We start from the raw sequence: 27,914 nt of genomic DNA, 5'->3' as shown, positions 1-27,914 counted from the left end.
TCTCCATCAGTAAAGACATAACCCGTTTGAGAACATGCCTTATGTGGGTCAGACATATATCCAGCATCTGCGTAACCAACAAGGCAAGAATCATTTCGAGAACCGAAAATGGTGGCAATACTCGAAGATTCGCGGGTACAGAACAAGCCCAAATCTGTTGTACCCTTGAGGTAGCGGAAAATGTCTTTAACACCATTCCAACGCCTACGTGTGGGCGCATTGCTGTGTCTTGCCAAAAGATTAACAACGAAGGAGATGTTGGGTCTAGTGCATTGAGCCAAGTACAATAAAGCCCTAATTGCACTTAGGTAAGGAACTTCAGGTTCTAAAATCTCTTCCTCATCCTTCTTTGGACGAAAGGGATCTCGTTTAGCATCTAGAGTCTAAACGACCATAAGTGTACTCGAAAGCTTCGTTTTATCCTCATTAAAACGTCGCAACATCTTTTGAGCGTAGTTCGATTGATGTACTAGGATTCCATCTGAACAATGCTTAATCTCTAGGTGAGGCAATATCGAGTTTTTCCAAGATCTTTCATCTCAAATTTCGATTTCAAGTGCGTAGCAATTTCCTTAAGCTTTACGGGAGTTCCAATGAGGTTATGTCATCGACATAAACTGCAACAATTGCAAATCTGGAATGTGACTTCTTTAGGAACACGCCTGGGCATAATTCGTTGTTCACGTAACCCTGACTTGTCAAATATTCACTCAGACGGTTCTACCACATCCTTCTGGATTGTTTCAATCCGTAGAGTAACCTCATCAGCCTAATTGAGAGAGTGTTCCATGGTCTAGAACTATTTGAACCAATCAATGGAAGTCGTTGGAACTTTCATGTATATTTCCATATCTAGATCCCCAAAGAGATACGCAGTTACCACGTCCATAAGCTGCATATTCAGTTTTTCAGAAATTATCAAACTGATTAGGTAGCAGAACATTATAACGTCCATTACAAGGGAATACGTCTCCTTGTAGTCAATCCCAGGACGCTGAGAAAAAGCCTTGTGCTACGAAGTGTGCTTTGTATTTCACTATTTCATTCTTCTTGTTATGTTTCCTCTCGAAAATTCACTTATAGCCAACAGGCTTCACATGTAGAGGGGTAAAAGCCACGGGCCCAAACACCTTACGTTTCGTAAGCGAATCGAGTTCGACCTAGATTACTTGTTTTCAGTTTGACCAATCTGTTCTACGTCAACATTCATCGATGAAATGTAGTTCAATGTCATCGCTAAGCATGATGTCAGTAGCTACTGAGTACGCAAATGCATTGTCAAAGATTATCTCATTCCGATTCCAAACCTCATCTAATACTGTGTAATGGATCGAAATCTCATGATTCTTGGAAGACTGATATGTCTCATCTAAGACATCGTCGTAATCTAGAATAACCTCATGCGTTGGAACATATGAGTAAGCTATGGTCAGATTCAAACTAGGGTTACTAGTTGGTGTCGATTTCCTCTTCCAGGTTGTGAATCCTTTGAACCAAAATGTCTGCCATGCTTCAAGGTTGGAGCAGATGATTAGCTAGCCGCCAATATATCGAGCCGTGTGAAAGGTGCAGCTTCCCCACCTTCGGGGATGGTCTGGCCTTCCCAAGAGGGATGGTGACGTACGTAGGGTACATTTATCCTTGCATGTGCATTTACAGCGGATATATGTGATCTTGTCACCTTTGCTAGATCGATAAAAGCATTTGACATGCTTTGAACAATGCTCTGAAGATCTATAATTTTGCGCACCTCAGTTTCAGACTGAGCAGTACGGGACGGAGATCTAAATGAGACATAGTGGGAATATACCATGACAATTCGTGGCGTTCTCTAAGAATGTTAGCATGCTTATCTCCCCCTAACGATGGGAAGATTGTCTCATCAAAGTGACAATTCGCAAAATGTGCCGTAAAGAGATCTCCTGTCAAGGGTTCTAAATAGCAAACAATTGATGGCGAATCATAACCGACATAGATTTCCATTTTTCTCTGAAGACCCATTTTGGTACGTAGTGGTGGCTCTATTTACACACAAATGGCCCAGCCAAACACCCGTAAATGCAAGGTGTTAGGCTCATATCTAGTAACCAATTGTAATGGTGAATGTGGTTAGGTAGCAGTAGGCCTTAGGCAGACTAGCATAACTGCGTGCAATATTGCATAGCCCCAGGCAGATACCGGTAGTTTGGTTCTCATAACCAAAGTTCGAGCTATCAATTAAAGGTGTTTTATGAAAGCTTCTGCCAAGCCATTTTAGGTGTGAACATGGGGTTCAAGATGTTCCACTTCAATCCCTACTGACATGTAATAATCGTCAAATGTCTGTGACGTAAACTCTCTAGCGTTATCCAGTCAGATCAACTTAATCGGATAATCAGGGTGGTGAGCCCCTTAGCTTAATAATTTGTGCTATGAGTTTAGCAAATGCAGCATTGCATGTGGACAGCAGGCAAACATGTGACCATTGTGTCGATGCTTTAACCAACACCATAAAATATCTAAATGGTTCGCAGGTTGGTTGGATAGGTCCACAAATGTCCCCTTGAATCCTCTGAAGAAACTTAGGGGATCGTGAATAATCTTTGTAAACGAGGATTGAGTATTCAACTTCCCCAAAGAACACGCTTTGCATGGTGGGAATCTAACGTATGGAGGTAACTGATGCCCATGAGATGATTTGAGGAATACGGTGCATCATGTCACGTCCAAGATGTCTCAAACGATCATGCCAAAGCAAAAAAATGCTTTGTAACTCAGGCATAAGGCCGCCCACATGATTGGCTTCTATGCCGTGAATGGTTGTGATGTACAACTCACTCGGGAGACATTCCAACTTCTCGTGAATACCTTTCTGGCCATATTTGTATAAAGTGATACAAAGAAATTCATAACCATTATCTTCAGTGGTTTCAATATGATATTGATTATCTTGAATATCTCTAAAACTCAACAACGTTCTTTTGGAACGTGGAGAATAGAGTGCCTCCTTAATGGTTAAGATTGTACCATTGGACAATGTGATATAGGCCTTTACATATCTTTCAATCATGTTGGATAGGCCTAAAAGAGTTGTCAGATGAGCTTTCTTGGGTATCAAGTTAGTAAAATAGTGTTGTTCACGCACGATGGTGTGCGTGGTAGTACTATCAGCCAGACAACTAACTTTCCCAATAGACATACCTAGAAACAATTTGATTGAATTGGTCACATTCATAAATATAATTCCATTCGTTCAAATGAGCAATTCAAGAAAATAATATCCATCACATAACAATCCATAATTCAAAACAAACCAAAACCAAACAAATTATTCCAAACACTTAGAAAAATTGTTCAAAATTAAACCATTAACCTAGAAAAATAGGGGAGAAATGCTGGCCACTCCTAGTGGGTTCGGCCACAAGGGGTAAACACCCTAAAAACATGTCTAATTTATTTGTCCATGAGAGCTGACGCCTCCTGAAAATCCAATATCTTCATTGATGTATTAGCATCTTCCGGATGATTCACTCACGACGGGAATGATACTTGGCAATAGCCTCAGGGGAAGCTCGGCATACGCGTGACCAATGATCCCTTGATCCACAGCGGTAACACATGTCCAGTTCAGTTGAAGCAGGCTGAACAGGAGCTTTTCCCTTGTTCTTGAAGTTTGGGGCTTTAAGGGCAAGGGGTGGACGTTGCTGGGTCGAATTTCCTCTCTTGGGACCAGCACTCTGTTGAACTTGGGCTCGTGGTTGGGCTTGTCGCTCGTTACCATGGCCATGACGATTCTTACGTCGTTTGTGGTTACTAGAAGGGATCACATGCACTTCAGGAGCAGCGTTCGAGCCAATCGGTTAAGCTTGATGATTCTTCATCAAAAGGTAATTCTGCTTTTCAGTGAGAAGTAGTACAGAGATCAAATCTAAAAATTTGGTGAACTTATGTGCCCTATAGTATTGCTATAGGACAATATTGGGGGCATAGAAGGTCGAATAATTCTTCTCCAAGAGATCTGATTCGGTAAGTTCCACTTTACAGAATTTCAGTAGTGATCGGATCCTTAAACTTCAGAGTTGTATTCATTCATGGACTTAAAGTCCTAGAAGTGAAGATGCTGCTAGTCATGTCTTGCTTCAGGCAAGTATATGTCTTTCTGGTGATCGAAACAATCGGCCAGAGCAAGCTAGAAGGTGTGTGGGTCCTCCTTAGCGAGGTACTCGGTCTGCAGTGCATCATGGATGTGTCTTCGAATGAAGATTATTGCATTAGCTTTTTGAGCTTCGTCAATAGGTTTGTCATCGGTAGATGCCTCAATGGTGACTATACTGCCTTTTGCAGTTAGATGAAGCTTCATATCTTGAACCCACTTCAGGTAGTTTCTGCCAGATACTTCCAGAGCGGTGAAATCGAGCTTGTTCAAGTTCAACATGTCCCAAAAACGGAGGGAGAAAATGTGATTAGTCATATGGTAAGCCATAGACATATATCGTAAAACATACAAGTTCTCATAGACATGTATAGGTTTAATTGATGCATGAAAACTACAGGTTTCATGTGGTATGTTTTGAATGAAAACTTTACGTTTCAAATGCACTAAATATGAAACTATATGTTCAATTTAGTTTTTATGAACGATTAGTTCATAAGGAGATATTCTTGCAAGAAACACATAATGCAATATGCTGATTTAAGTATAGTAGATTTGAGTTTCTTCGAGAACTCAAGTGTGAGAGCTTCATTACTACGAAAGTATGTCAACAGTTCAAAGTATAAAGATAAATTATTGAATCGTTAATGTCGAAAAGTGATATTCAGGTCAATAATTTTGGATTCATTATCAGATTAATGGACCGCAGTTCATTTTTAATTAATTCAATAAATCGGGACCAAACAGGGTTGATCATGGAAGCAAAATAATGCCAAATATTAGCATTGAATTCGAAAAACCGTAGCCCAAAAGGAATTGGGCTAGGTGCCATGAGTAGGGCAAAACCCTAGATGGCATATGGGCTCAGGTATGGCTACAGAAACAGCCCATATGTGGCTGCAGGCCATGGGCCGAGAGACAGGAAGCCCAACAGTAAGCTATTGGCATGATTAGGCCGACACCAACGCACAAGAGCAGGCCCATGCCTGCGTGGGTGCAAGGAAACCCCAACCGCAGCTGGGTTTCAATTTTTAGGTTACAGGGACAAAGCCCAGCCCTGTGGGCTGGCTGATTGAGGCGCGAGCCATGGCATGTACAAAGCCCAGCAAGCGTAAAAGGTTGCTGGCGGGTCAGGCCAAGCTACAGGGTTTCGGCCTAGCAAGGCTACAGGCCTGCTAGTGGGCTAGGGGCTTCAGGCCTGTCAAAACTGACCCCAGGCGGAAGCCTGGTTGTCGCGTGCAGGAGTAAAAAGCCCAAAAGCTGTTGCGATGATCCATGTAGCTGGCCTTCAGGCCAGCGACGGTGCATAGTGTGGTCGATGGTGGTGCCGCAAAATCCTAATTTCCTTTCTCTTATTTTTCAAATTTTTCTAGGGTTAAAGAAACCTTAAATTGCTTCTAATTTATTTTATATGCTTTGACTCACAAATTCCACATAGCAATTTAATTGCGTAATGCATGAAACAAATATATATATATATATATATACATTGACAAATATATGAAACATATACAATATATATATCGGAAGGAAAATGTAAACATAGAGGGCTTCATGCATCATGAGGAATGTTTTCATGCTTCAAGATCGTTTCAAATGTCTTACTTTATTTTACGCGTACATGATTTGCAAAAAACAAATAAGAGCCTTTGAATTTTGTGGAAGATGGTCTCCTCCTACGATGCGTCAATTCCTCAACTTCTGGCAAAAGCGTGCTGATAACGTGTTATAGGCCTATTTGATTGAACTAATCTAAGGGATTAGAGAGAGAGGGGGCCGGTGGTATTGAGAGAGAAGAGCGAGTGATTTAATTGTGAGATGTGTTTGTATCACCTCATTGTGCCTTTATTTATAGTAGTAGGATAGACAAAAACCTTACCCTTTTAGGATTACAACTCTGAATAGGTAATCAACTCCTAATAGGAATATAAGAGATATTCCTAAATTCACTAGGATTTACACAATCACATTTCTATTCTAAATATGACTGCAACATTTATATAATTATAAAGTTTTTCCTTATTAGTTTTAAGTAATTGATAAGAATAAATTAGTAGATTTATAAGCAAAATTTTGGCTCAGGAGTTATATGAAGGGAAATTAAAATCTAAAGGAGTGTTTGTGTCTTGTCTCAAACTTGAGGAATTTTGTGAAAACCCAATAAATCTCAGAAAGTGTTAGTATAATTACCATATAGAGATTTCACTTACACAAGTTACGGCAGCGCTACCATACCAAATAAAGTCCCTTGGTTTGACCATAGAAAAAAAAAATCCCTTGGTTTAACGGTTTTTCTCTTATTCCTTCCAAGTGCTTTGCACCAAGTTTTTTCCGAATTCATATATTCATTGTTTTATTGTGTACTTCTTACTAATGTAGTCTAAATTCACGAACAGTTACGTGTCATTTTGCAAGGAGATAAACTTATTTGTAAATTAATAGCTTTAGAAATATTTTTATTTTTTAATCAAAATAAATGTAACCAATCAGAAATAAGCACGTTAAATTTAAGTAATAATCCAATCATCAATAACCACATCATCATTTGGTTTATAATTTTGATCTCTCTAACATTACCTTGAGATAAATGACCAGGTGCCAACAAATGGAACATGTCATAAAAAAGGGACAAAGAGTTTTGAGTGCAGAAGATTTGATCCCCAAAAGAACGCACATTTGTCTCCAAGTTATCATGATCGTCCTCCCAGAATTATTTCCAAATTGGCACATAATTAATAACAGTAACAAAAAAAAAAAAAAACAATTAATGCTAGGAAAACCAATTTTTAAATTAAATTTTGTAAACCAAATGATGTGGATGTTAATGACTGAATTATTACTTAAGTATTAATTAACATGCTTATTTATTACCGGTAATACATTATTTGATTTGTAAATTTAGTTTAAAATTTTAATTTCCCTATCATTATCCATAAATAAAAATAGAGCTCAAGTCGTGCTCATTGGTCCAATAAAATACAGGAGCTACAAAACTGGGATGCAACACGCTACACTCAACCAACTATTCCACAAAATTGCATCACCGTTATTGTGGTCCGCAAAGTTTCGGGTGGCAGCAGGAATAGCTTAAAAATTTCCACCAAGTTCAGGTGCATCATCTCTAGTGTGGTTTTGGAACATAGCCATCGACAGCAAAGTTTCGGGTGGCAGCTGGAATTGCTAAACGAATTCCATCAAGTTCAGGTTTTGCAATGACTTGACAACCCAAGCGAGACCTACAACGCAGAAACATAATTTTGACATGACCACACAAAAAAAGAAAAGAAAAGAAAAAAATTACAATAATTCTGGGAGAAAACCTACGTTTCAGTGAGTCCAAAGGCCAAGTCCAACATATCATTTTCCTCATCAGTTGGGTCTTCTAATTTGCTGTAATAGTCCACGTCCTACAGTATTATTCTATAGTTAGCTCCTCGTACTTTATGCAACTTTCTTAAAACATATAAAACATACCATCACAATCACATGACATGTTGAACAGGCAAGTGAACCTTCACACGCTCCTGATATGAGATAATGAACAGAATATTAGATTCAGCAAATATGATTAAAGAATTATTTGACAGGGTAGTGACTCTGGTTGTTACTAAGTCTGATCCATTTTAAGAAAGGGAAATTTGCACAAATACCACTTGAACTATTAGAGGTGTCTGTCCTAAACTCTCTACTTTGTGTGAATGTACCGCCTCCAACCTAACTCCATCCAAATATTTGTTCAATAAATTTAAGAGCACCCTATAATTTTCTTTAGGCACCCACTCAACAAAATTTTGTTAAAAAATTCCAATATTACCCTTGTATTAGAAAACCCAAAAGAATAAAACAAACCTCAATGATTAAATAATAAAGGAGTGGGGTGTGGAGGGGAAGTGTGCGCTGAGGATGGGAAAGGTCGGAGTTGAGCAGTGGGTACAGAGCTTTAAGAGCTTTCCACTCACAAAAAGTTCTCCCCACATTTCCCTTATAACTTTTTTTTCAGTGTGAAAATAGCAAAATGACTTGTTGCTTAAAAAAGTTATGCTACGACCACCACCCTTCAAGGAATCTCACCCACCCCATTAACACCCTATGTCATTCAATCACAAGAAGTAGGTGGAGGTAATGGAACTGTCTACAATGCCCAGCTAGACAATGGCCAAGTAATTTCTATTAAACGAGCAAATAACGAAGACTCTAAAATGGCAGGTTTGAAATTGAACTTCGATAACCTTCTTTCAACAAATTCAAATTTACAGGCCTCAAGCTGAAACCTGAGTTTACCCAAGTGTTCAAACAGGCATTAAAAGTCTACTATTTGAAACTTAGACATAGTTTAGACTTTAGAGTATAGGGGTAATTATGGGACAATTGCTGGGTTTTCTTAGAAGTAATGAAATTTGAATTAGAAAGTGGGTTGTACTTGGAATGGCGGGTGAACTCAGATGATCATGGAGTTAAAAAGAAAACTTCTTTAATTTCTTTATTTTTTAATTTGTTTTTTCTTTGTTCATGAATTCTTTCAGCTTTTTAATTTGTTTTTCTTCTAATTAATATAGATGACATTTACTGAATTGTCCTCAGAGTAGTTCATGTGTGTGGCACCAGGACTTGATTTAGCAGCATATGGATGGCGACCAACCTAGGTGGTAGATTTGCACCAAAAATGAAGTTTAGATATTTGTTGCCAATTTTTTTTTCAAGGTGGCAACCGCACATGCCCCTGCTAGTCTAGGTGGTACTTTTGCAAATTCCCCCTTCAGGAAATATGCAGTCTGAAGCAATCAAAAATTATTTTCCAAACTGATTTGACAAACACCTATCAGTCCTATCAGTAGAGAGACGCATGAAAATTATGAAACCTGAAACAAATGATGCGGTAGAACGACTATCTAGGGGACGACAGTAATTAATGGAGCAGATTTGGTTTTAAGGTGAAAAAGACTATTAAATAAGTATCAGAACCTTGCCTTCAAGTTCTATATCATTTTCATGGGCAGCTTCAAGCATAGACATTCCAGTAGGAACCTTGATATGTTTTTCCTCTCCATCCTTATCAACAAATGTCACAGATATCCTGCAAATAGTTCATCTGTGTGTGAAGAAACAACATAATAATCTTACTGCAGATCTCACTCAAAGGAAAATTAGGGCCATGAGGTGAAGATAAACCACTGCAACAAATTTCGCATAAAAACAATGCGGAGATATATGTTTAAATCATGCATGCAAGTTCATTTGACTTTGTTCTCCTACTATTATGCTGCTTCTCAGACTCGCATCCTCTATCATTATTACTAATTATAATTTTCGAACAGTTCGACTGCAAATAACTTACTTTTCTTTCTGCTCAATCCCTTCATTCGAAGAATGGCTGGCACTACTGGTAGAAAAAAGACGATGCTTCTCAAAGATGGTTCCTCGCAACAAATTAGTTTCAGATTGTTGATCAAACTGTTCATAAGACAAGGAAACCACAAATATAATCTAAATGAGAATAAAAACGCGAACGCATATGCAAGCTCATTCTAAATAAATACATAAATTTAAAACTACTCAGAACTTCATAATAATCATCCTTCATCCTTCAAATATATTTACAAGTCCCAACTTCTTCATAAAATACTTAAAATACTACAAACAATTTGAAAGACATATATGCCTTCACTTAGATTTAAAATACAGTTCTGACAATTCCCAAACAGCTTGCCAAATGTATATTATTAAACTGGTTTTGTTTTGTCTCCATTCTTAGTAAATGCTGACCTAAGTTTAGTGTTCGAAGAAAACATGACTGCTTCACTCCTTTGATAGGACCATACTACAAATAAGACCTATGGCATGTTTACTTACTAGAATGAGAATGCAAGATATGTGTATCATTCCTATTCCTCACACACCCTGCACTTTCTAACACACAAGGAATTAAAAAGTAAGTGGGTCCCACTTTGAAATCATGTATTCAATACCCAATTTTAACCAGGTATCCTTACCAAGAGGGGCTTGTTCATCCCCTATCTGGACAATTGGATATCCTTCCCATACTATTCTCTTATCGTTCTCATACCTTAAAAAGTAAGTAAACATGCCCCTAAATTGGAATGAACGCGGTCCATTTCATCTTCAACACTCCCAAGGCATGACATCCTGCTATCCTAGATATACAAGAATAACTCATTCTATACCATATAACAAAGAATAATGTGCACTTTGACATTAAGCAGAAAAGAATGAACATAGGTAGTAGTTAATTCAACTTGGGCTTCTCAAATGTCAAGGTGAAAGTGATGGTTCTAATATAGCACCATCAAGAAATGAAAGAAGAAATCATAAAGGCCCCCATTTGTTTCACCTTCTTAGGTAGGAGTGGACTTGCTAGTTTGGTATGACCAAGGACTAACTTAAATGAGACTAACCCGGACTTGCCTATACTCCATGCCTCACTAAATCACGCTAAGCAATCCCGAGTAAAAGCTCGGTATTAAGCCGGACTAGAAAGAAAACAGCATACGAGCGCAAATCAAACCCAGAAAACATAAAACCCAGTCCAGACTCCTTGATCGTTACCCATCTCCCTCCCACCTTCGAGCCAATCACACATGACCCCACCCCCAACCATCCCCTTTATGCTTCAAAGCTAGTCCAATCCGAGATAGTCCGGTGCAACAAATGCACCCATATGGTTAACGGCTCTCCTTTCCTACCCAATAATTCTCATAGGACTAGACCTTGCAGATCATACCAATTAGTACAAGTACCCCCTCATTTGAAGACGAAAGTGGTCACTAGAAAAATAAGATCCAGATCAATTCATTGGTGGAAATTCATTAATGGTTTCTTTGATTGCTTGGTTTCTTCTGCCCATCATGAGTACAGACTACAGATAAACATAAAAATTATGCATACAGGATGATTACTGCAAAAAAAAAATAAAAGGTTTCACCAATAGCTGTTCAAGTGAAGTGATCACTCATAGGATATTAATTTATATTGGAGGTGGTAACTGACCAGAGGTTGCAAGTAATGTCTGTAAGAATTACTAGTATATCCTGCTCTGGTTATAGATGCGGATTTGCCTGCAGTTTGCAAAAGAAGCATGATATTGGGAAACGTTTTGAGAATGATCACAGAATAACATCAAAGTGAGTCGAAAATACTTTAGAAAAAACAGTTTGGCTTTTAACAAGGTGAGCTTCAAACAGGCATTAGCTAAATAAAATATTTTAGTACATACCTCTGGAGAGCTGTTTCAGTATCAAAACTCCAATTCTTGATACTTGAGAAGCAAACATAATCGTCAGACCTCTTAGTAAACCCTAACTCCACCAAAGCAAGTTGAGGAACTTTAATCTGGAAAAACAAAAGGAGAGATTCAAATTCTGATTTTTTGTTTTTATCAAATGAAAACTTTATTGTCAAATTATCTCCAGACTTAGAAGTATTCAAGTTCCAGGCAGGAAGAAAAGAGGATGTCCACATTTTAAGAGAAGTGTAAATCTTCCCCCAACTACACTACCCCTGCAATATAGTTCAATAGTTCTAACAGGCCATCACTTTAGGTTTTCAAGGATCATCCTCTGCAAAGGATCAGCCTTAACTGAAATTGTTTATGAAATCACTAAGCAAGTTGAGATTTGGCTAATTTTTTGCAAGGCTATTTGTCAAAGGAGGACCGAAAAAGCTGATGAATTCAATTTATTGGACTGGGAAGTCCACACTCTTCATATTTTTGGACATCATCACCTGAACCTTGTTAATTGAAGTTGGGAAACTGCAATTGCTATTTACAATTCATGGTTTCACCAGGCACTAAAAGTCCAAAACCAAAGGTAACTAATCAAATGAATAAATTAATGACATTCAGAGCCTAGGGATGAACATTAAACTTCTTTACTGTTATTTCTAGTGGTAGCCATAGCCATGAAAGCAATGAGAGAAGTGAAAAATTCTGCAAATCCATGAGAAATCAAAGACCTAACCAAATTGAAATTGAAATTCCCAGTAATGGATCCACTAGGACGAGGAGGAGGAATTTGCGTAATTGAAATAAACAGACTCAAATTTATGTTGTGCAATTTGATTTTCTCTTATTCACATGCAATATTTGCATCGTCTCCAGAGCCAGAAGCATCCTCATCCACAAAATTCATTTGTGCACTACGACCAATAGAGATGCTTCAACACTCACTCATATTAACAACTGAAAAGTTCTGATTTGAACTTTATTGTTTCCAGAATGACCAAAAACTCAAAAAGCCCAAAATCATTCCAATTCTATACTAAAAGAATATAACTTGTTTAGATATTAAAGCAGCGACTACATACAGATTTGATACACAGCCATAGACAGAGTAGGAAATGGATGAAAGTTCCACCCATCATCAACTTCTTCACAAAGTACAGCATAACTTATCACTTTGATGAAGGATGAAACCACGAAACTTTGACAGGCGAAACAACAACATATCTCAAACACCAACCGAAGACCAACCTTCAACCGAGTACTAACGGCCAGATACACAGAATTTCTACAGTCAAATCTTTCTTTTTGGACAATGGACAGCCAGGGTACCCTATATACAATGCTGAATTCTTTTTTCTTTCAATCTTCTTCCACATTCATAACAATTTACACTTGTGGACCCACTCGGAAGGAATGACTTCAAAGTTCAAATATAGGGATTCGGTTAATAATAAAGGAGATGCAGATTTAACTGATTCCTGGTATATAGTTACATCAAATCCATTTGAAATTTATTCTATCCATAATCCTTTCTTTAATATTACTACATCCTATTGACACCTAATCTTCACAAGTTTCATTCGTATTTTTCCCATAAGACTGAACTTCCAAATAATGGTATCTTGCAAACACAAACAGAGCTCATGTAAGAGCACTTTGCAAAGTAACAGTTTGACTGTCATTGTTATATAAGTTATATTTTTCGGTAAGCTAGGGAGACTAAATTTGTAGACCAAATTTTGTAAACTAAACGACATGGAAGTTGATGAGTGGATTGTTACACAAGTGTTGATTAACATGCTTATTTCTTATTAGTGACACATCGTTTAGTTTGCAAATTTAGTCTACAAATTTAGTCTCTCTAGCATTACCCTACATTTTTAGGTTCAAATTGTATTATCACGAAACAACCTCGAATAGAACTGTGATTCTATATTTACCGCTCTCACATTTTAAAATTTAATTTAACACAATGCCCATTTATTCTATCTTCCATCTAGAATGTGAGCTAGTTAGTAATTTTTCACACCACCAGTTAATACACTCTCCAACAATACATGAAGAATCAGCATTACATGTGGTTTTTGAGGTAAAAGTGTTCCAAGATTGAATGTTTAATGCAACAGAAAGTTGAACGAACAATAACACAAGGTAAACCTTTTACTCCATGAGTATGTCCTATGCGAAGAATTCAAAGTTAGCAAAATCATTGCCCTGTTATTGGTTGTTTGGTGCCCCAAATTACATTGATTACTCTTAAAATTGATTTTGCCTTCTCAGTCACTGTGTTGTGTAAAATCATTACCATTACTGCAAAGTTGAATATTTATGTTTTTCCCTATCCGATTTAAGATTTATATAGCATGTTGGATGACCTGGTAAAGATACAATTACAAACATGTAAGTTAGGTTAACATTCCTAACACAGTGCTGCACATGATATGAATATGATTCATTAATTCTCAAATACATTAAGTCATTAACAGCTAAGCGAAGAGAGATTAAAATATAATCACACCAAAAGAGGGTATTTACCACATACAGTCCATTGCATCTACTCAAATCGCACAAAAGGCTTAACGAAATTCACAAATCTTAACGAAATTCACACGAAGAATTCAAATTCAAAAATCTTAACGAAATTCACACGAAAAATAAATAAAAAGCCTTAACGATATAGCTGTTGGAAAAGCAAATCAATTTTTTCTTTTAAAATCTTACCCACAAAACCAAAGGCTGTGAAATTATTATCCTCTGGAGCCTGGAGCAGGGAGGAAAATCAGTTTGGTGACTGAGAGAGGTAGCACAGAATTTATGTATGACCAGCGCAACGAGGAAGATGAACAAGCAAGGGAGGCTTCGATGCCAAAATCAATAGTAAGAAAAGCTTGAAAAAACAGTTATGGCCCTTCGGTGAAGAAGACTGGAGATTACTAGGCTGTGTTTTAGGATGGACATGGGCCCATCACGGCCCAATATGAAGGAAATGGGAAAAAGATTTTTTATTCCTGCATGTGGTTTTCAGAATCGTATCGAACCATATATTCGATCCATAGTTTGAGCGATAAATACTGAACTGGATCGTGCCCGAAAATCGTATCAAATGCGAATTTCATGCAATGTTGGAGAGTGTAATAATGTTGATTCTTCAGTTCGATTCACGGTTTCAAACTAGTTTCTCTCTTTTCTCAATAGCTACATATTAAAAACAGACATTATTATATACACTAAAAGCCAGTTGAATCTGGCACTGTTCAGCAATAGTAAAAGGGCAGAAATGCCCTCCAAATAATTGTTTCAGCTGGGTTTCTCTCGGCTTCTGTACAGTGAAATGGCTGTTTTGCCCTTTTGATTCCACGCGTCCATCATCCGTGTATGTTTTGGCTTTGGTTATTATGGATCTTTCTTTTGCTTTCGCCTATTCTCTCTAGCATATCTCCAGTTGCTTTGTTTCTCGCCGTCTTTTTTCTCCACCTTCGCTTCTGTTTTCTTCATTATGTTGCTTCGTTGTTCAAAACGTCGACCATTTTGCTTAGTTGTTCTTTGATTAATGGTCACAGTTGTTAAATTCTCTGCCTTTTTGGTTCGATTCCAATAATTTTTTGGGTTTTTGGTTCGTTGGATCCGGGTTTTCCAAGTAAGTTTTACATGTATATTACTGCACGGGGATTCAATTTTCCATTTTTTATTTTTTTGATTCTTTTGTTAATATCTCAGGGCTTTGCTTTTTTATTTCAGAAATTTTGTGCCCATCTTGGGTTCGCTTCGGACTTGGTTGCGACCGATCTAATCCGGCGTTTCCAGGTGAGTTTTGCATGTTTATGAGCTTATATGGTTTCAATCTTTTGTTTTTCGTTGGATCGTTGTTGTGCGTGTCTGATGCGTTTTGTTTTCCAGATTCGGGAAATGGTCCCTTTCAGATTTTTGGATTTTCGATTCTGATTCTTGGAACTCTCTGTGCTAAAGGTATATAAATGTATTATTTTTTTTTTTCCTTTGTTCCCTTTGCAGCTGAATTTTTTATTTTTTTATTTTTTTTTGGTTTTGTTTTGGTGATTTGGGACCTTTTTTGTGCATGTTTGGGTTGTTAATTGGTGAATCTATGGGGTTTTGTGATTTTGGATTTAGGAATGGGTTTTATGTTGAAATTTCCTTTTTGTGATTTTGGATTTAGAAATGGATTTTCATTTGAATTTTTTTTTTTTTTTGTTTTTTTTTGTGACTTTGTGGATATTGGGTTGTTGATGAGATCCAAGGGCGGAGATCGGGATGAGAAGAAGATATTGAGAGGTTTGGTTTCATCTTCTACTCTCTCTCCATAACCATTAATCCCCATTACCTTTCAGTTTCATCTTCTACTCTCTCTCACTCTCTCGCTCTCCTCTGCTCTCAGATGGCTCTTGAGGTCGCTGTCAAGGCTGCCTTAGGCGCCCCTCATCTTCTCGGCAACTGTACGTTCACAATTCTCTCTATTTCCCTCGATTTCCTTTCTGGGGTTTGATCAAATTTTGCTACTTTGGTATAATTTTCCATCTTTTGCTTCTGACAGGCCCTTTCAGCCAAAGGGTTATTCTGACCTTGGAGGAGAAGAAAGTGCCCTACAAATTGCACTTAATCAATCTCAGCGACAAACCCAGTGGTATTTTACTTTGTTTTGAATTTTTGATCCCGAAAATACATGCAGGAATAGATGGAAATATGTGATTTTTCTACTTTTAATGGATTTTGGTGTGTTTTTTTTTGGAGTGTCTGAGGAATTGGGTTTGGGGTTTTTGTTGGTGATTTGTAGGTTTACGGAAGTGAATCCAGAGGGGAAGGTGTCTGTCACTGAGGATAAACTTTTTGTCTTCAGGTTAGCTCTACTGCTTTTTCCTACCAGTCATAGGTGTGCTAATAGTGTTGAGAACAATGCCTAATTTAGTTTAACTCTTCTCATTTTGATAATTACCTTTTCCACTGTCTTCTTGAACTTGGAATTAGTTTGATAGCATTTTGGTTTTAAGCGTTTATAAAAATATTTCATTCTAATGAACAAGTCATTGATCTAGTAACTCTTATTTGTTGAAGATTTAGTGCTAAAAGCTATGAGTTACAAGTATTACATTTCATTCACCAAGTCATTGATATATTTAACTCTTATTCGCTAGAGGATTGAGATTTTAACTTTTCTCATCTTTGTTGCAGCCAATAACAAGAATAAATATTCTCCATTGCTTCGTCCGCTTCTACCAACAAATTGAAACCTAAACATTAAAATTTCATCACTACGATTTCACCCATTTATCATAAAATTGGTAGACATAACTTCATACCATCTCAGAGCAGAAATAAAGATTTTAATTTTCTTTTACTCCATTATGGCTCACTCTCTGTTTACTTTTCCTCAATTTAAGTCTCCAAACAAGCTACTGTTTGTAAGTCCTATCAATCTTCAATTTTTATTTTTCTTGCTTTGATTTCAGTTCTTTTATTACTAATTTTAATCATTTGTGTCCACTACTGATATCTTGGTATGTTAGTTTGAAAACGTGTCCCTTTGAATTTTAAAATCTGGCAAATTATTTGAAGCAATTCTGATTTTAGCTTTATGGACTTTACAAATAGGAAGATGAGGAGACAAAAAGAAGTACAAGGGGATGCATTTAGCTTCCACTTTTGAGGTTCCAAGCACCCAAAATGTCACATCTCGCCCCGGGGGGGACCACTTCCCGGGCCTGCTCCACTACCGTAGCACGATATTGTCCGCTTTGGGCCCCGACTACGCCCTCACGGTTTTGTTTCTGGGAACTCACACGAGAACTTCCCGATGGGTCACCCATCTTGGGAATGCTCTCGTGCGCTACTCGCTTAACTTCGGAGTTCTCATGGAACCCGAAGCCAGTGAGCTCCCAAAAGGCCTCGTGTTAGGTGAGGATGAGAATATACATATAAGGATCACTCCTTTGGACAATGTGGGATGTCACAATCCACCCCCCTTAGGGGCCCGACGTCCTCGTCCGCACACCACGCCCAGGGTTAGGCTCTGATACCAATTGTCACATCCCGGCCCGGGCGGGACCACTTCCCGGCCCCGCTCCACCACCGTAGCACGATATTGTCCACTTTGGGCTTACCATTCCCTCACGGTTTTGTTTTTGGGAACTCACGAGCAACTTCCCAGTGGGTCACCCATCATGGGATTGCTCTAGCCCCCTTCTCGCTTAACTTCGGAGTTCCCATGGAACCTGAAGTCAGTGAGCTCCCAAAAGGCCTTGTGTGAGGTGGGGATGGGAATATACATATAAGGATCACTCCCCTGGACGATGTGCGATGTCACACAAAAATTGTCAGACTGGTGAGCTCAAAAAAAAAAAAAAAAAAAAAAAACTCATTTTGATATAAAGTTTGAATTTTCAAGTTTGGATTTAATTGTACATTTAATTTGATGGGTTTGATTTATATGCAAGGACTTTGCTTTTATTAATGCATAAAATATTAATTAAATTTTAATTAAGATGCTAACTTTGTAGGTATCCTGGAATTAACAATGTAGCTGGAGTTCTCCACTGACTTAAGCATAGTGGAGAACTCAAGTACAGAACTCTCTATCTGTTTCTCAATTCTGGAACCTCTGGCCTCCGCAAGAAGGTTCGTCTCTCTTTCTCTCTCTCACACTTTTTTTTTTTAATTCGTAATCGAATTTCCTTTGCATAAATGATAGATCTGTTGCAGTGGGGTTGCAAATCCTACCCTCTGTTTGTTACTTTGTTCCAATTGTTGCAATCAATTTTTCATCGTTTATTTGGTCAATTCTTGCATTGTTTTATTTGGTGAATTCTCAATTAACGATTGGTTCTTCTTGCTTGGTCTAATTGAGTAACTTAAGAATTTCATCTGTTGATTAAATTTCATGTGAGAATTTTTTTGTCCTGATGGATCTTTTTTTTTTAATTATGTAGCCGATGAGTTCGGTATTCCTTTGGAGTCTCTGCAAGTTTAAAGTAATCTATGTTGTTATTTTGATTGTGCGATTTGTGACCGACGCTATTTTAATTAGAATGTTTTCAATTTAGTGTCATCTCAATCTCAATGGGTTTTTATGATATGCCTTATGAGTGAATTATCTACATTTTTCAATGTTGGTCTCGACAATTGTGATCACTGCACTGTGGATTTTGTTTGAATTCCCAAATTTTGTCGAACATTTGACAAGTGCTCCTTCAATAAATTTCGAGTAAAGAACGTCTAAATATGACAATTTTATGGTTTCAAATTCTTGGAAAATATGAAATAATATTGCATAATTTCTGATTAATGTGAAAAATTGGTACTTTTGTAGTGATATATGCTTTTGGAGTTCCAGCTTTACTCTAATTTTTCCTTCCTTTGTCTTAACGTATAGATCCCCGCATTTAATTTACTTTTTCTTTTCAGGAGCAATTTGAAGGATTAAAATGCTGTCATTTGGTATAGATGATTGTGGGTTCAATTATTATTTTCCTTTTCAATTGTTATTCTTCATTTGTGATGTGGTTGCTGTTTGTGATTTCCATTCAATGTGATCCATACTCTCAGTTTTCTTTTCAAAATTCCTCTCTTTGCCTTTTCCCAATATTAATATTTTTCTCCATGATAGAAATTTTAAATATATATATATATATATTTTTCAATTTAGATCCTACAAGTTAAGGATATTGATAATGGAATTAAATTCAACGTTGCTCATTGTTCCTTATTGTAAATAAGGTTGTATAGGAGCAAAACGTAGTACCGCAGCATCGTGCGGGCAGTCTTGCTAGTCCTATACTATAACCCAAACCAGCATTCACTATTCATGAACAATGAGAGGACTAAAATGCCCTCCAAATTTCTTTCCCTGAAAGCAGCCCCAGCGTTGGGTTTTGCTCGGGGGACAGGGGCGAAACCAAGGGCCAGGGGATGAGGTCCAGCGTAGCCCAGCTCGATGGAAGGGGGAGGCCCGAGCTCCGGGCCCGTGGGGGATTGCCAGCCCGAGAGCCCGAGGTGGGAGTGACGTAAGGCTGACGCCAGGGTGGCGTCAGCGCAATATTTAAATTTTTTTGTGTCAGGCGCGTGCACCCCACCCGCGCGTGGGAGCGCGTCGCCGACACAAAAATCAGAAAAAAAAATTCTGTCAGTTACCGTTGGGAAGCCACGTGGCTTCCCACGGTGCGTTAGATCTCAACGGTCACTTTATTTAGACCGTTCGATCTCAACGGTAAAAAAAAAAAAAGGTCAGATTTAATATCCACCGTTCGATCTGAGATCAACCGTGGATATTAAAATGCTTTATAAATAAAAAAATAAAAGAAAAAATAGTTTTAAAAATCTGAAAAGTTACCGTTGTGACACGTGGCACAATCTGGAGTGTTGGAATTCAAATTTTTTTATATCCAATGGCAGAGATTAATTAATTGAATAAAAATTTAAAAAAAAATTGTAAAAAATTCAAAAAAATTCAAAAAAAAATCTGAAAAATCTGAAAAAAATTATAAAAAAAATTGTTTTTACTTTTCTATAAATACATTCTCATTATCATCTACCTTACACAACAATTTCATATTTTCTCAACTACTTTCAATCACATTCCTTTCTTTGTCTCAAAGTTTGAATCCTTTTTTTCAACAAAATGACCACTGGTGCAGGTACGAATTGGTCGCTTATTGAAGATGTTGCGTTGTGTACTAGCTGGGTTGAAGTTACTCATAGTTCGCTTATGGGTAATGAGATGCAGTTGCGAGAAATGTGGAGTCTTATTCATACCAATTTTCTTGAGAAAATTGGTGGGAAAAGAAACAAAGAATCGATGTCCAGTCGTTGGAAATTACTTAGCCAATCGTTTAGTACGTGGAGAGACGCCTTGGCATAAACTAGTAGTAATATTCGAAGTGGGGAAAATTACTCGGATCAGGTAACAATATATTATTTATTTGATACCCAAATTTATATTATAATTATTTGTTTGTATTATTTATTTGTTACCTACATAATTTATTATTTATTGTTTGTATTATTTATTTGTTACGTACAAAATTTATTATTTATTGTTTGTATTATTTATTTGTTATTTATTATTTATTATTTGTATTATTTATTTGTTACCTACATAATTTATTATTTATGGTTTGTATTATTTATCTGTTACCGACTTACATTATAATTATGTTGTTTGTATTATTTATTTGTTACTTATTTTCATTATAATTATTTATTTGTATTATTTATTTGTTACTTATTTTTATTGTGTAGGAACTTCAAGCACAAGCTTGGTACGCTGCCAAAACCAAAAGCAAAAATAAATCATTCAACCGGTGGGAATGTTGGAATATTGTCAAAGATTGTCCTAAATTTAGAGTTGTGCCAGTCGGTCCAGAAGTGCACATGAACAGCACCCCTCTACACTCTACACCCGATCATGTTCATGAAGATGATGCAAAAGAAGTGCCTGAAACGCCCCTCCCTGAACAAGCGTCGGGTTCAACCCGTTTTCCAATTAGGCCTCAAGATAAGAAGGCTTCAAAGAGAAAAGGGAGTGCTTCCAAGAACGATTATGCAAAGTTCATGGAAGAACTTACTCGCCAAGGTGAATTGACTTTGGTGAGGGAACTGGCGAAAGATGAGGCTGATAAGGCTAGAGAGGCATCAAAAGCAGCATCTGTTGAGAGAGAATTTTATGCTAATGAGAGAGAAAGAGAGCTACTTAGGCAAGAAAGGGAACATGTTAGAGAAGAAAGACGGGCTCAACAAGATCGTGAGATTATGAACATGTCTTTAGAAGGGAAGTCTCCAAATTCTAAATTTTTTTGGAAGTCAGAGAAAGCGAACGTGGTGCGAAGGAGGCGTGCAAGAGAAACAATAGCAAGCCAAGGTGGTTCTAGCACCGCAAGAGAAGATCATCCTAGCACCACAAATTGGTTAAGTGATGATGAATAGAGTACTTTTTGTAATCGGAGCGCATAATTTTCCAATCACTTTGGGTTGTAATTTATTATTTATTGTTTGTATTATTTATGTTGTTTCCAATTTCTTGAATATTTATTCAAATTAATTTGGTAAGTTATTTATGTTGTTAAAAGTCCATGACCATGACCATCATTCTAATTAAAAGTCATTGTATAAAATAATTAAAAGTTCATCGTTCTAATTAAAAGTCCTTGTATAAAATAATTAAAAGTCCATCGTTCTAATAAAAGTCCTTGTATAAAATAATTAAAAGTCCATGGTTCTAATTAAAAGTCCTTTACATAGATTAAAACCCACACGAAGTGTGACTCTGTTTTCTTCATATAATACATATACTAAGAATTACATAAATATAAACATAAAAAAATTACATATACTAAGAATTACATAAACATAAACATAAAAAAATTACATAAACATAAACATAAACATACTAAGAATTACATAAACATAAACATAAAAAAATTACATAAATATAAACATAAACATACTAAGAATTACATATACTAAGAATTACATAAATCTTTTTAATATGTTCATTAAATGTGTAAACACGAAAAATTCCTGAAACAAGAAACAAGAATACGTGTACAAAATATATTTTTGTATTAATGATTTTGGGGTTACAATCTCTTTGTAATTTGATCCTCTGATTCTATCTTCGTAGGGTGTAGATTTGTGGATGAGTTGTTGATCCAAAGGGTCGTCGGGGCTTGATCTAAGGATGAACAGTTGATGAATGGATCTTCAAGGGGCGTTGGGCTTGATCTTGAAGAATGGGTGTATGAGTTTGTTGAGGTTGTTGATCCAAAGGGCCGTCGGGGCTTGATCTTAGGATGAACGGATGATGAATGATGAACACTTTCTTCAAGGGGCCGTCGGGGCTTGATCTTGAGTTGGTGGAAGTTCTTCAAGGACCGTTGGGGCTTGATCTTGAAGGTTGATGGATGAGCGGATCTTCAAGGGCTTTTGGGCTTAATCTTGAAGAACGATTGGATGTGTGGATTTATTGAGGTTGTTGATCCAAAGGGCCGTTGGGGCTTGATCTTAGGATGAACGGATGATGAACGATGAACACTTTCCTCAAGGGCTGTCGGAGCTTGATCTTGAGTTGGTGGAAGTTCTTCAAGGGTCGTTGGGGCTTGATCTTGAAGGAGGATTTGACGAAGAACGAAGAGTGCTTTCTTGATCCTTCGGGATTTGCTTGAGAGCTTTAGAGTTTCAAGGCTTGAAGGTTTTGGTGTAATGTAAATTCCTCTTCCTTCCTTCCCTTCTTTTCTTCCTTTTCCCCTCCCAAAATGAATGTCTTGGCTTCTATTTATAGAATTCCAAAACTTGATTTTTGGATTTAAATAATCAGATGAAATAAATCATTTCTGCCAGGTATTGACACGTGTCCTATTTGATGACTTTTCTAATTTATTTCGATTTTTCGTTGAGTCACACGCTACATGTAAAATTTATGTGACATGTGAGCGTTGAAATTTTAATTATTGGTCAACATTCATTTCACCGAAATTTTGATGTCTACAAATGCCCCCACTTCAAGGCGCGTCGTAGACATGTGCTTGTCACGTGTAGAAGATGCGTTTTGAAGTCCCTTAATGTAGATGTCAACCCAAGGGCCGTCGATGCTTGATCTTGAATTGGGCTGGAAATTTCTTTAAGGGCCATCGAGGCTTGATCTTGAGCTGGGCTGGAGGATTCTTTTGGTCTCCTCCGAAGGTCTGAACTTACTCCTTTTATCTGGAGTTGAATTTGATTCAAGGGTGGTGAACACTTGATTTTGAATCGGACTTGTGATTTCTTCAAGGGCCATCGAGGCTTGATCTTGAACTGGAAATAAGACCATGAGTGGTTTCAGGATTCTGACACATGGCAGGCAAGCACGAGGTGGAGGTGATGACCTGTTTCTTTGTTCAATCTTTCCAATTCGTATTGAAGAGGGTAGATTGGAAGACTGACTCCAAGTGCCGGCTGATTGCTCTTTTCACTTTGCCATGCAAGTAATAACAAGGACAAAGGAAAGGACATGGAGAAAGCATGATATGAGATACCTTTGCTTTTGAAGAAGTAGCGAATGAATCAGCACATATATTTGTTGTGCTTGTCTCCACATGCTTTGATGTATCATTTTCACTTGCGTTACTTGCTCCCTTTGCAGAAGTGGTATTTCCTTATGCAGGTTTAGCATCTTCTCTTGTAGTATTTGTCCTCTGATACAGGAGTGGAATGCAAACCTTGCATTTGAATGGACCATCACTTCTTGGTGGCAGCGCAAGTTTGAGTGGAGGTTCCGACATATTGCTTTCTCTGTCCTTGTCTTGGCAGGTGAGAACAAGGGCAAAGGAAAAGACATGGAAAAAGCATGATATGAGATACCTTTGCTTTCGCCCTTGATGATATGAGATACTTTTGCCTTGGTGTCATTTGTTTGCAAGGGTATTCCCGAAGAGGAAGAAAACTGAGCATTTTGAGATGCTTTGCTGGGAGTGTACCCTCGGAGGTGAGGAAGAGTTGGGCATTTTTTTTTTTTTTGCAGGTCTGCCTTGCCATAAAAGATGAAGGTCGACATAAATAGGGATTTCCCAATAGCAAGTGGTAGTGCGGATGCGGCAATGACCTCCACGCGTCTTCAACTTTGTCAGAGATCTTTTGACAAAGTTGCACGCATTATCTGAAAAGCCGAGATTGCGGCTTTATCACCCACGCTTGTCGGCAACCTCCACGCGTCTTCAACTTTGTCAGAGATCTTTTGACAAAGTTGAACGCTTTATCTGAAAAGCCGAGAGACCTCCACGCGTCTTCAACTTTGTCAGAGATCTTTTGACAAAATTGAACGCTTTATCTGGAAAGCCGAGATTGTGTCTGAAGAGTTGGCGAACTCTACGCAGGAAAAATCCGGCTTTGAAGAGTGGTGTGTCTTCAATTCTGAATCGGTGATTGTGTCGCCTCTCCCTTTATAGAGGTGATTGATCACCTCTAACATGCATACTTTGAAGATTGTCCATTCGTAAATATCGTCTCCGATCCTTTGAAATTTTACTCTATCCAACCCTTCTCTTTTAACTTTTTGAAAAATGGCTAACCCATCTAACCCATCTAACATCTGCTTAGATTTGAGTCTTAGCAATGATCCGGTCGCGCCGCGTCAGGGTAAGGTATGGTGCCCGTCTTTCTTATCTTCTAATAGCCTTCTTACAGGTGAAGACTCTGTGATGACGGATGCAACAACAGCTACGATAGTAGCTCGGAACCTCCTCACTCCTAAAGATAGTCAGCTGCTTTCAGGACGGTCCGATGAGTTGGCCGTTCAAGAGTCCCTAGCTCTCAGTGTTCAGTGCGCGGGCTCTGTGTCCAACATGGGCCAACGCCTACTGGCTCGATCCCGTCAGGTTGAATCATTGATGGCAGAGGTGGAAAATCTCAAGCAAGAGATCAAACAGCTTAAGCACGAGAATAGAAGTTTGCACGTGCTTGCAAATAATTATTCGACAGGCATGAAGATGAAGCTTGATGAGATGCAAGAATCTCAAGGTTGAATTCAAAGTGACCGTCAAAGGCTTGCGTCTTTCTTCCAGAGGCACCTTTTTCCTGCGTCATCTAGCGTTCCACCAAGTATTGGGGCCTCGAATGATCTATCTTCGGTGCCTCCAGCTCCTGGAGTTTGACCAAGTAGTGGGGCTTCACGTGAACAACCTTTGTGAAAACTCCATCTTTTTTTTTTTTTGTACGCACTTGTAATTTCTTGGAGATTAATGGACATGCTTTATTTTATTCAGTGTATTGTGCTAAATACAAATAAAACATATACATCACCGTCCATCATCATTCCTTTTTATTTTATTTTATTATTATTTTTTTTATTCTTTTCTTTACTTTCGGTGGCGCTGATCCACCATTCATTTATATATATATATATATATATATATATATATATTTCAGATGGTGCCAGAAGCACCACCATTGTTTTTTTTTCCTTTCTTTTTATTATATATTTTTTTTCTTTTTGCACATGGTTCCAGAAGCACCATCATTGTTTTTATTATATTTTTTTTCTTTTTAATTTTTTACTCTTCTTTTCAAAATGGGCTGATGGACTCCACCATTATCTTTCTTTATAATTTTTTTTATGTATTCCACCATGAAAGATTTTTTTATTTTTTTTATTTTTTCATGGTGCTGTCTACCTAGATTCCATCATTTTTTTTTTCTTTTATATGGTGATCTGCAAGGCTGAGTTTGTGGGTGAAAACCCAGGCCGAGTCCGAGAGAAGACGGATGAGGTCTTTGGGTGTGAGTTGACAAACTTTGGTTTTGTCAATCACATTCAAAGGCAGCAGCAGAGGCAAGTAGCCAGATCTTGAGGCAGAGTGTAAGGCGTTGAGTTTGAAGACCGGCTAGTTGTTTGACAACGGTCAATGAAACTCTTCGTTGATTTTGATCATGGTGGCCGGAGTGAGGAGCTTGAGGTTTGTTGGCAGTGTGAAGAGACAGAGGAAGAAGCTCCACCATCACCATTGAGCACAGCCTCACAGACCACCGATTTTCCACGACCTTCGATCCAGTTCACCGCAGCGGGCTTCCTGTTAGAGCAGTAGTTGCCGGAAATTCCAATCACATCCATGTCAGGGAAGTCGTTCTGGAGGAAATCCAAAACGTTTTGCACACCTTTGGAGACCATGTTCATCCCCATAGCATCATCGGTGCTGCAGGTGAATCTCATGTACAAGTTCTTCCCAGCAATGGCACACGTAATTGTCTGAAGCCTATCGAATCTGCTTGACCTGTTGAAAACCGTGGACAAGGTGTCATAATTGTTGGGTTCTTCCAAGTAGAACTTCAACTCGGCAGCTCTCTTAGCAGAGTTGAACCTCACACAAGGTGCTCTGGTCATCCCATCTCTCAGCAACACACTGGTGGCTCCGCCGGACAAGTTGATAGCTTTGAAGCCACGGTTGGTGCTGGCAACCAAGCAACCTTCGGTGGTGGCCATTGGTCCGGAAAACTCTCTGCCATCGAGCCTAAGAGTTCCAGCAATCCCAACTGGAATCTGAACATACCCAACTGGCATCTCGCAGCACTGACCCAAAATTGACTCGTAATCGAACCCCTCCAATGGCAGTCCACCCAGAGACTTTCCTGTAATCCTCTGAAGCGCCTCGCGCCAGATAGCCGCCGCTTTCCTGCAATCTCCAAGCTTTGACTCCAGAGAGTAGGAAGGATCGAGGCAATCCTGAGGGTAAATTCGGTAAATCCAACGAGCCAGAGCTTCAGCGAAGTACGTGGTGACTTTTCTCATAGCGCCAGTTTGGGAAGCCGCGAGTAGGCCCACGTGCTTCACAAGCGCGTCTGCAAGCTTCAAATTTTCCTGCTGGACAGCCTCTGCACAGGCCATGAGTGTGTGGACGAGCCGCACGCCCGTTTCTTGCGAGTCAACCAGGACTCGAGGCCGAGTTGGATCGGATACAGCGCCGGAACTAGACCCATTAGAATCGGACCCAATTGAGGCCTTCAATCGCTTTCTCATACTCTCGGTATCCGACGGCGAATAAGCTGGCGGGTACGCCGCCACGCCCGGAATAGCCCTGAGATCGTATTCAGAATCGTCGCTGAAAACTCGACTCCGCTGGGAATTGGAGAAGCTCATCGAGGTTATCGACGAGGACTGAGCCGGAACGAGAAGAGGGTCGTCGATTGAGGTATATCGTCGCCTGTGTTGAGCTCAGAGAGCATGCTCTGGACCCACCCGGAGAGATCCGACGGGTTGTAGTGGACGGTGTCAGAGAGCTGAGAAATCCCATCTTCCTGAGCCGACCCCATGACCATTTCGAGCTGCTCGAGCTTCTCCGCCACGTCGACCATGTCGTCGGACCGAACCTTGTACCCCAAAACGGCAAGCAGCTCATCCATGTCGCCGTCTGCGCTGTACCCATCTTGGTCATCTTCCCAAATCTTAGCCTTGCCATTCAGGGTGGAAGACGGGGGTGATGAGTATTCCGGTTTGGAATTGTTTTGACGTGCAGTTACAGTTGCACAGCTTTCGCGGTGATCTCTCTTCATCTTTTGGGTTTGTGAGAGTGGTAAAACCCTAGAAAGTACAAACCTTGAAACCTCTCGCGCTTTCTTACTCTCTCGCCGATTGATGTTTGTCGGAGGATAATCGGATTTATACGAATTTGTGGAGGGGAGAGAGAGAGAGTAAAGCAGAAGGAGAGAATAAGATGGTGACTTGGGCCGAGGAGCTGCAGTTGGTGTAGACGTTGACGAGGAACGTGGGCTGGAAGAATGGGCCGTGACCTGTGTTATGGAGAACTGCAAGTCGAAGGGACGGATGAAGGAGCACACGCATATTGGGCTTTGAGAGCCGGGCCCGGGCCTGGCGGGAGAAGAAGCAGAGCTCCTTGCACAGCAAGCTTAAAACAATTGTGTGTTTGAGAAAAGATGGGCCTGGCATTTGGGTTCCTCTTTTTTTTTCTTTTTTTTTTTTTTTTTTTTTTTTTTTAGTAGAGAATATATATATATATTTTCTAATACATAGTAACATATGTATTTTTTTTTCTTTTCTTTTGTAATAAAATT

General features: G+C 38.7%; 4 protein-coding genes across 4 annotated transcripts; 1 reads left to right on the top strand and 3 right to left on the bottom strand.

Moving 5' to 3' along the window:
• Window positions 1-7,034: 7,034 nt before the first annotated feature.
• Window positions 7,035-14,291, bottom strand: LOC103956187 (2Fe-2S ferredoxin). Its single transcript, XM_009368134.3, has 8 exons — window positions 14,094-14,291; window positions 11,364-11,479; window positions 11,138-11,205; window positions 9,468-9,583; window positions 9,100-9,206; window positions 7,607-7,656; window positions 7,457-7,539; window positions 7,035-7,368 (listed from the first exon to the last, which is right to left on the bottom strand). The coding sequence occupies exons 2-8, from the start codon at window positions 11,419-11,421 to the stop codon at window positions 7,254-7,256; spliced, it is 597 nt and encodes a 198-aa protein (XP_009366409.1). The 5' UTR covers window positions 11,422-11,479; window positions 14,094-14,291; the 3' UTR covers window positions 7,035-7,253.
• Window positions 14,292-15,616: 1,325 nt separating this feature from the next.
• LOC103956189 lies at window positions 15,617-17,122 on the top strand. Its single transcript, XM_048567970.1, has 4 exons — window positions 15,617-15,667; window positions 15,800-16,011; window positions 16,162-16,224; window positions 16,977-17,122. Exons 1-4 carry the CDS (start codon window positions 15,617-15,619, stop codon window positions 17,029-17,031), a joined length of 381 nt encoding a protein of 126 aa, XP_048423927.1. The 3' UTR covers window positions 17,032-17,122.
• An 8,622-nt stretch (window positions 17,123-25,744) lies between these two features.
• LOC125469897 (3-hydroxy-3-methylglutaryl-coenzyme A reductase 2-like) lies at window positions 25,745-26,982 on the bottom strand. The gene has a single exon (XM_048567969.1). It carries the CDS (start codon window positions 26,980-26,982, stop codon window positions 25,777-25,779), a length of 1,206 nt encoding a protein of 401 aa, XP_048423926.1. The 3' UTR covers window positions 25,745-25,776.
• Window positions 26,983-26,987: 5 nt separating this feature from the next.
• On the bottom strand, window positions 26,988-27,395 carry LOC125469896 (DELLA protein GAI-like). Its single transcript, XM_048567968.1, has one exon. It carries the CDS (start codon window positions 27,393-27,395, stop codon window positions 26,988-26,990), a length of 408 nt encoding a protein of 135 aa, XP_048423925.1.
• Window positions 27,396-27,914: the final 519 nt, after the last annotated feature.

Source organism: the organism of the source record quoted next, unplaced genomic scaffold (genome assembly GCF_019419815.1).
Source record: "Pyrus x bretschneideri cultivar Hongxiangsu unplaced genomic scaffold, Pyrus_bretschneideri_v1 Contig47, whole genome shotgun sequence".
NCBI lineage: Eukaryota > Viridiplantae > Streptophyta > Magnoliopsida > Rosales > Rosaceae > Pyrus > Pyrus x bretschneideri.
The sequence above is the reverse complement of the archived record's forward strand: the minus strand, read 5'-3'. Positions and strand labels throughout refer to the sequence as shown.